Source organism: Nylanderia fulva, unplaced genomic scaffold (genome assembly GCF_048542155.1).
Source record: "Nylanderia fulva isolate GAGA-0341 unplaced genomic scaffold, ASM4854215v1 Scaffold529, whole genome shotgun sequence".
NCBI classification, from domain to species: Eukaryota; Metazoa; Arthropoda; class Insecta; order Hymenoptera; family Formicidae; genus Nylanderia; species Nylanderia fulva.
In genome coordinates, this window is record NW_028190620.1 from 51,388 (window position 1) to 61,046 (window position 9,659).

Here is a 9,659-nt window from a genome sequence, read left to right on the forward strand (position 1 = left end):
GAGTGAAAATTGAAGATTTTCCAATGGATAATCGTTATAAATATCTGGATGTCATGTGTTTCCCTGATTTATATCCTGAATGGATGTCAATGGACAACGAGAAGATAGAAACTTTGCATTGCCGGAATATTTATTTATTAGAACACGATTGATGTCGAAAACATAGTAGATTCAGGTTGAATCTGCAGTATCTGTTCTTCCTTCTCAATGATGCTAACTACCGACAGTTGAAAAGTGGTATCTATTATACGATGATGGTTACTAACCCACGAGAGAGATACACTGCTGGTAGATAGATACTTGAACGAATTGAAAGGTTACGAATTAGAATCGAATTTAATGAGTATTTTCGCAAAATTGAGAAATACGGATCAATTTTGGCGACAACCGTCCAATAATGTAAAATGCATGACTTTGCATTACGGTCCAGCGACGTGGTTTTTGACTTTGAGTCCTAGTGAATGGAAATGGTCCGATTTGGGTGAATATTTACGAGATATGAATCCCGATAAGAGAAGTTAGGCATCAAGCGAACTAATCGCATACGATCCTGTAAGTACTTCTAGATTCATGTGCATAAAATTCAAAGCCATGATTGATTTTGTTTGTTCGTCCGATAATCCAATAGGAAAGGTTATTCATTACTTCTGGCGACTGGAATATCAACCTAGAAGTATCCAGCACATGCATTGTATGATTTGAATAAAAGATGCTCCAGTAATAGGAAAATCGCCGGATGAAGAAGTTGCTACGTTTATTCAAAAATACGTAACGTGTGAAATTCCAGATGAAAATGTTTCGCCAACGTTGTACGATACGGTAATAAGTGATCAGAATCATAAACATAAACTCCTATTGCATGCGTACGAAAAAAACGGAAACTAATATATACAGAAAGTGTCGGTTTCGATTTTCTCCTCGGCCAGTTACTGAGAATTTCGTTTTAAGAGACGTTATCACTTCGATAGTCGGTAGAAAAAATTTACGCAGTAAGAGCAGATTGTACGATCTTCCTCGCAAGGAGTCGGAAAGGTTTATAAATGATTATAATCCGTCTATCAAATTAGCCTGAAAAGGAAATATGGACATACAATTTATTAGAGAAAAATCAGAGTTTTAAACTCATATTTAACAAAATACACGACAAAGTCGGAAAAATGCAATACAGACTTTGAAGTAATAGATTCGAATAAGTCCTTGGCATCGAAACTGTGGAATTTTGCAATGCGTTCATTAAATAACAGAGAATGCGGTGCTTTAGAAGCTGCGGATACACTATTAGGGAATCCCTTGTACGGTACGGATAATGATACCATGGTCAAATGGATCGATGTTAATGAGGTGAGAAATAGAAAAGTTAAAACATTTAATGAAATTTAAGCTCTTGATGAAAATTCTACGAATATTTACTGTTCGTCACTCATCGATGATTACTATCCAAGTAGACCTCAGGAATTAGAATCATTGAATTTGTACGATTTTGTCAGATTCTGGGAAATTACGAAACAGATGTCAAATAATGACGAAGTCAAGTGTTACAAACTGGCATCGGGTTTATTTTTAAAAAAACGAAAAAAGGGTTATTTAATTAACCATTATCGATTCAATATAAAAACTGAGCCCGAAAAATACTTTTACTCGCTGCTTCTTCTGTTCAAACCATGGAGAGATTTGAGTGAACTCAAAGGTACATTCGAGACTTACACGGATGCCTTTAAGAATTCAGAGTCTGTTTTAACGAAGGTAATGAAATATCACGAAAGGCTCGAAGAAATACAGAAAGCTTTTGAGAACGTTGCTGAATTAATCGAGAAGCGCGAAAATGATCTGAAAACAGCAGACAGAGACAAATCCGATGACGATGAACTGGATTGTAATCCGATAGAAGCTGACGACGCGATGAAAGATCTGGAAGATTTTGGTAAGATTGACGACCCGATTGATTTATCGCAAATGATGTCGCAATTGAACGAAGACCAGAAAAGAGTCTTTGATGGAGTATGCCAAGTTTTACAAGATAAGAATCAGATTCTGCGACTGTACGTAAGTGGCGAGGGTGGTACAGGGAAAAGTTTTCTAATTGAAACGATTAAACATTGGATCAGAATAAATTTGGAAAAAACGACTGCCATATCTGCTCCCACGGGTATCGCAGCATTCAATATCGATGGCTTGACAATCCATAGAATGTTTCAACTACCCGTTAGTCATGAATCTACACCAATATATACGCAATTGTCAGACATGGTCTTGAAAACTTTGAGAGACAAATTAAAGAATGTCGAATTATTTATAATCGAAGGAATTACATGTAACAATGCAATGATGGATTTAGGAACGACTGTATTCAGTGATGGTCAAGCCTATGTAGGTTTGTCACGAGTAAGTAAATTGGAAGGCCTACATTTGATAAATTTCAATCCAGCATCAGTTAAAGCAAACTCGAGAGCCATTGTAGAATATAATCGATTGAGATCTATATTCAAATCTGAACTGCCACAAATCAATCCGTCCGAGAAAAAGGTTGTGAAAATGTACGATCGTCGATGGGATATCCCTAATATCATTGATGATATGCAGAATTATGATTGTGAGGAACCAGAAAGTATAGTTACGTGAAAAATATATGGCCTTTGCAATAACGATGCTGTTTCGTGTTATGCTAATGTAATATTACAATGTGCGTTTCATTGCGTACGTATTAGGCAACAAATACTGAAAAATAAAGCATCGAATGCATTGATTGATGCTATCTGCGCGTATGGTGAACGTAAATATTGCAACATTCAAGCGGTTAGAAGATCTGTCGGAAAACGCTTCGAAGAACGAACACAACAAGATGTTTCGGAATTTTTTACGGCTCTAATGCCGACGTATTCCGACATCAATGATGTATTAAAACTCGAATTAAAGCACGTAACATGTTGCTCGAATGTCAAATGTAATTACAATAGTAACTAAGCTGGAAAGCAGTAGTTTGTTAATATTACCTATACATTCGACATTAAAAAGGAAAAAAGGTGTCACTCTACAAAGTTTGATTAATGATAGAATTTTCTAAATGGGAACGATAAACGGCAATTGTAACGAATGTAAGGGCACCGTGTTGAAAAAGAAAACCGTAATCGAATCAACTTTATCCGTCGTAGTAATACAGCTCAATTTATATACTTTTATAAACGGTGCTTCTAAAAAAAATTATCAACAATCGAATGACCGCCGTGCCGACGAGTAATATCACGATTAATAAAAAAAAGTACAAGCTAATAAGCGCTATATTTCACGAAGGTGAAGAAATGAATCGTGGTCACTACACGTGTATGTTGAGAGCTGACACAAAATCGGAATGGTATTACTCTAATGATATGGAAGTGTTCAAGAAAAAATGGCCCAAAGGAGCACAAGGGGCATAAATATTGTCTTAGAACAGATTAAATAATGGCGCTGTATAAAGGCTGCCGTAAACGCTACATTAAAACATCACTGTTCTAGCGCTGTATAAAGTTGCCGTAAGCGCCAAAATAAAATATCGGCTGCTCTGGCGCTTTATAAAAGCTGCTGTAAGCGCTGCATTAAAACGAGTGCAATAAGTTTCTAATTTGACCTAGGCTTCATGACATTTCAAAAAGTATCATCAGAAAAAATTATCAGGACAGAAATATGTATGTCGTGTTAAAATCGGAGAGACGAAGAAAAATATACTGGTTGCGTTCTCACGAGAATGGGCGATGGAGGGGCCCATTCTTATTTTTCAATATTCATACAAGATATAAATTCATTCTGTTGCAATTGAAATAAATGTGCAATGTATCGTTAAAAGTTATTACAATTATACAAACATTTACATATATGATTAAATAAAATATATATGTATACTATAATATAATTATATATTTTATATATATGTACATATATACCCATATATTTCAATTATTTTGAACTGTATTGCTAAATTGTTACGTTATACAAAGTTATGTGATAAGAATCGAAATACATATATTTGTGATAGTTTGAATTACTAGAAGCTGCTCTATATATCTGTACTTTAAAAAGTAAGTGATATCCTAAAAAAATCATAAAAATGAAAGGTCAGGCCATGTTCAAAAGAAGGTACTCAAAAATTTAAACGATCTAATAATAAATTATCACGAAAAGTAACTGATATGTTATTCAAGGTGCCAGTTCAAAGTGAACATACGTAAAGTGTATATTATCTAAATTTAGTAATATATATTACCATGAAAAGTAACTGTGATATTTTATTCAAGGTGCAAGTTCACATTGAATATACATACATATAAGTAAAACTGATTACAATTTGATTCTAGAAATAAGTGCGATATGTTATTCTTAGTGCACAAAATATAATAGTCGTTTATAGAGATTTGATTTGAAATTCATACTAGCCCGTACAATGAAAAATAATTTCTCGTAATTCCAGAGTACCAATTTGTTAATGACTCAGAAAAATAACATGGCGGCCTGCTTTCAAAAAACTATGATGTTTCTCGATGTCCATTTAGAAATAATGTCGAAGCTCTTACAGAATAATTACTACAAACATTTGGAAATACAAAAGTATTACATTAGAAGAAGATTAGATTAGAATAAGGATTCAACGTATTTTTAAAAGCTATTTTTAAATTCAACGTATTTTTAAACTCTCACTGTTTAAAATGAGCTGTCTTTCTGTATTGTTGGTTTGTTATGTGTCATCCTTAATACTGTTAATAAGTAGCAAAATATCAAGAAGAACGATGATAGCGCCTACGGAACGGGTTAATTTCTCGCATATTAACGATGAAACTATCCGAGATCTGAACAAAATCAGGGATCATATCGAGGCGAACATTGTTGGACAGGACGGATTGAAACACGCGTTAATTACTCAAAAACTCTTGATTCTGAATAACTATAATTACCAAGTTCGATATTATGTGAATTGTAAGAATTATATTTCAATAATTATACTGAAGAAGGACCGCGTGCGGTCGAAACGTTTATAGAAGTGATTGTAATTTGCGTTAGTTTTAATATAATGACTGTAGTTTTATAATTTATACATGTAATAAATGGTAGTTGACTGAACATCTCGAATATTCAGCTCGATAAGTTGGCCTTATATTTATCACTTTGTTTTCTATATATATTTAATTCACGCTGGCCTTACAATGCGTAATAATTATACACTTTTTAAGTTCCACCATTTTAATTTTAAGTTTGTACAACATAATTATGGACAACAAAGTTTTGAAGATTTAAAATCTGGGCTAAGGGCGAATTATGGCAAAATAAGAACTGTGTCCAAATTAATATTTTTAAAACAATGTAGGACATTCAGAGTTTTACCTAAGCATCTATCAGACAATAGTAATATTAACGTATGTCATTATAAATCAAAAAAAGGTTAGACAGTGTGTTGCATAAATTTAGAATGGAAATATTAAACATAGAGATATTTGACTTGCACAGACAAATAGGGTATTTTAACAAAACATAAGATACTTTACACAAAGATTAAATAACAACATCCCATCCCAGGTATGGCAAGAGATTTATAACCACCATAGTAGATTATTCAAAAAACAAATTTTAAAACTTACATTACTTACATAAGAGAAAATTCTGTTGGTTATTGCCAAAAAAAAAGAATCGGAATACTATAATAATATTAAACCCATAGTTTTTTCTTGTTCAGAGAAAAATAGTGTAAACATAACGACCATAAAACCTCAAAACGTCGCAGCGTTGACCCGACAAAACACACAATCTCGTCCCGAAGAAATAAAAAACTGCTGCGGCTTGAACACTTAAATGCGGAGGAGACTAAACACGTACATAACCTCATAAAAGTCTACAACGATTTGTTCCGTCTCCCCACCGATAAATTGCACTCCACAGACGTCACTCACACACAATCCCGACAACCGACGAATTAGCGGTCCACACGAAACAATACCGATTTCCGCCGATGCACAAGGAGGAAATTAATAACAAGTACAAGAACTCATCGAGAACGATGTCATTCAACCATCCACTTCACCGTACAACTCCCCCTTGTGGATCGTGCCAAAGAAACCGGACTCGAAAGGTAACAAACGCTTGGCGCAGGTAATAGATTATCGGGCGCTGAATGAAAAAACGATCGGGGACGCGTACCCCCTACCGACATAGTGGAAATCCTCGATCAACTAGGAAGCGCGAAGCGAAGTACTTTAGCGTATTCGATTTAGCATCGGGTTTCCATCAAATCAAAATGGATAAAGCACACGCCCTAAAACGGCGTTTTCCACACCGTACGGGCATTACGGAATTTAAGAGAATGCCGTTTGGGCTCAAAAAACGCCCCCGCGACATTCAAAGACTCATGGACCAGGTACTCACCAAAGTAGTATGAAAATTGTAAAGGGTATAAAACGTGATTCACCTTTAAACAAACTTAATTATTCTCACGTTTGCAATCCAGGATTACCGCCCTGCATAGCACATGATCTGTTTGAAGGGATTGTTCCTTATGATTTTATGTATTGCATTAAATATTTTGTGAAAGAAGGTTGGTTTACTTATCATTTTCTAAATTGTCGCTTACAAAAAGTGAAATTTTTTAACGAAAATGTATGCAATAGCATTCCTCTTATAAAAGATTCATTTAAAATTGCAGGCACCGCAAGTCAAATTAGAAGAATGCTATTAATATTTCCTTTAGCTATTTTTGACTCAGTTAAAAATATTGAAAATGATGTTTGGATTTTAGTATTGTGTCTTCGAGAAATATGTTCTTTAATATGTGCTTCTGCTCTATCCATTGGTCAAATCGCGTTATTACGAGAAAAGATAAATGAATATTTATTATTGAGAATAAAATGTTTTCCAAGTATCAAATTAAGACCGAAACATCATTATATATCTCATTATCCTTCTTTAACTTTATCTTTTGGTCCGTTGAAACATTTATGGACGTTACGATTTGAAAGCAAACATAGGTATTTTAAAAATATTGTTAAACATTCTCAAAATTTTAAGAATATAACAAAATTATTATCACACAAACATCAATTTTTACAAAGTCAATATTTCAACAATAGATACTATACTTTGGCAATAGCAGATAATGCACAGGAATATATTTCCGAAAACTTCAATAATGATCAGATTTCTTTTACAATAACGGATTATTTTCATAACAAACAAAATGAAAATGTAAAGTACATATCCTCACAAGTTACTTTTAGAGGAATTACGTATAAAAAAAATATGTGTATCTGTATAGGTAAAGATTGTTATGATCACTTCATTATTTGCAAAATTAAATACATTTTAATAAATGAGTGCTATACAAATATTTATTTTTTGGGTAGTACAACAACAATTATATATAATTCTGATTTTGGTGTTTATGAACAGTTTGAAATTAAAGATCAACATTACAATGTCGAGACAATCAATTTGTTTCCATACACTTGTCTCCTTGCACCACATCCTATTCTTGAAACTAATTTAAAATCCATTCCCATATATGTCTTCAAATACACACCTCTTGATTTATAAGTTTGGATTTTGAAATTATGTAAGCAACTTATATTTCAGCATTCCTTTTTTTCATTGTATCATGCATATATATTTATATACATGTTTTTTTATTTTATAGATGTCATATTTGTATAAAGTCTGGTCTGCCAATAGAAAAAAAAAATATCTCTCATAATTAATGAATCAGAAAATATGCTATCAGATCTCATTGCAAAAAGTAATATCAAACTTGGTATTGTTGGTTCAAATCTTGTTTTGGAAAAAGATGGCACAATAGTTGATGACTCTGATGTTCTAAAATTTTGTTCTGGTGAAATTTTTATGTTGCTACAACATGAAGAATCTTGGTCTACACAAAATGACACTGAATCTAACGTAACTTCTGATACTGCTTCATACACATCTAGTTTAAATGAAGATTTTTTTCCATCCTCACCAAGTTCGCGATCCACTGCATCGCCAACAAATAAAATATTAAATAATAAAATACAATTCCATAATGAAATTTGGACAAATTTTCAAATACCATGGAATCATTTAGAATCGCCAGTGATTAAAGAACTAGAAAGTGGACATCGCAGCAAATATGCAATAAATGCGGTTGTGAATCGTACAGTTTCAGAAATGAGAAACGTACAAGAATTTATACCAGCTAAAGCGTTCAAGACAATAGCGGAAAAAATTGTCGATAAATATCCACAAATTTTCAAAGATATGGATGAGGATGGCAGATGTTTTGGAGACGGATCTCATACAATATATTTAAAACTTCGAGACCGAAATTCTTATTTAAATAGACCACATATGAAAAGATGTCTAAGTCAAAGTTTAAATATACCTCTAAAAAAACAAAAAAAAGTATTATCTGCTAAAGCTGGATGTAATAATTGGCAGCCAGAAAAATATATTGACACAGAAACAGAAGAGACAATAGAGGACAAGGCTAAATTTCTACGTCAAATAGTTCACGATGATTCATCAAGCGATCCTAAGATTCAACATAAAATTAATTTGTATCTTGAAGCTACATATCCGGCGCAAAGATTGTTTCTTAATGATGTCTATAAAACACCTACTATTGAAGATGTTAAAACTACATGGCCAATTCTTTTAAAAAAAAAATATATGTTTTGGCATTACGAGCAATTAATGGGACATTCAATAGATCTTCTAAAGCAAGAAATCTTAAAAAAACAAGACAAAATACTTATTTATGGACAGCATAAAAAATATAAAGATATCATTAATTCAAATAATCCTACAGAGTTAAAATTGATAAAAATCATTATGAAACATTTTAAAGAAGATTTTCAAGAATTATTTAAAACATATCCTGTAAATATTTTTTAAATGTTTTGTGTTTAATTTTTTTATGAATGTGTCAAATTTACATTTTATTAACTAAAGTTAATTTATTAAACAGGAAGCAACACCCTTGGAAAATATAGAACCACCAGTTGTAGCACCATGTATTATAATCATAGGTAATTTCGCTATATAATTGTATTAATTATATTTTGACTTTATAGTATAGTAAATTAATATATATTTGTGACTGCTCTAATTATCATATATTTAATTATTACAGATGATCCAGCATGTCGAATGTTCTATTTATATATAGAAAAATTATTGATTGAAAGGACATATTGCTTTTATGAAGCCTTAAAAATGTTGATGTCTGTATATTACATTTTCAATATGGAATATCCCAAAAATAGTACATGTACCTTAGAATTTTTACAAAAATATTTTTTAAATATTCATCCAGCTTGTGGTTCAAAATCTCATAAGGTGTCAACAAAATACAAAGTATTGTCACTTTTTAATAAATTGAGAAACATATCAGATCAAGAAAATATTGCTACAGATAACATGTAACCAACATAAAATAAAAGTAAGCATTATTCATATTAAAAAATTATGATATACGTTATTTATATTAAATATGTAATACACTTTATATCTTTATACATTTTAATACTTGTTTTATAATCTGTACTATTTTTATTTGTTTCAGATTTCTACAAAAGTAGAAATATAATCTATTACCACTATATTCTATATTCTATGTGAAAGTCTATAAAAAGCTTCATATGAAGATCAAAATAAAAACCACTTGAAAACAC

At 32.1% G+C, this 9,659-nt stretch overlaps 1 protein-coding gene across 1 annotated transcript; it reads left to right on the forward strand.

Annotated features, from left to right (window-relative positions):
* The first annotated feature begins 7,707 nt into the window (after positions 1 to 7,707).
* Positions 7,708 to 9,659, forward strand: LOC114937944 (uncharacterized). Its single transcript, XM_085487298.1, has 4 exons — positions 7,708 to 8,865; positions 8,954 to 9,014; positions 9,119 to 9,427; positions 9,551 to 9,659. Exons 1-3 carry the CDS (start codon positions 7,723 to 7,725, stop codon positions 9,409 to 9,411), a joined length of 1,497 nt encoding a protein of 498 aa, XP_085343424.1. The 5' UTR covers positions 7,708 to 7,722; the 3' UTR covers positions 9,412 to 9,427; positions 9,551 to 9,659.

Excerpts from the sequence above, each read along its gene's own strand:
- LOC114937944 (XM_085487298.1), top strand. The coding sequence starts at position 7,723 with ATGCTATCAGATCTCATTGCAAAAAGTAATATCAAACTTGGTATTGTT. Across the intron at positions 8,866-8,953 it reads AATTATTTAAAACATATCCT|GAAGCAACACCCTTGGAAAA; the intron begins GTAAATATTTTT and ends TTTATTAAACAG. Across the intron at positions 9,015-9,118 it reads ACCATGTATTATAATCATAG|ATGATCCAGCATGTCGAATG; the intron begins GTAATTTCGCTA and ends TAATTATTACAG.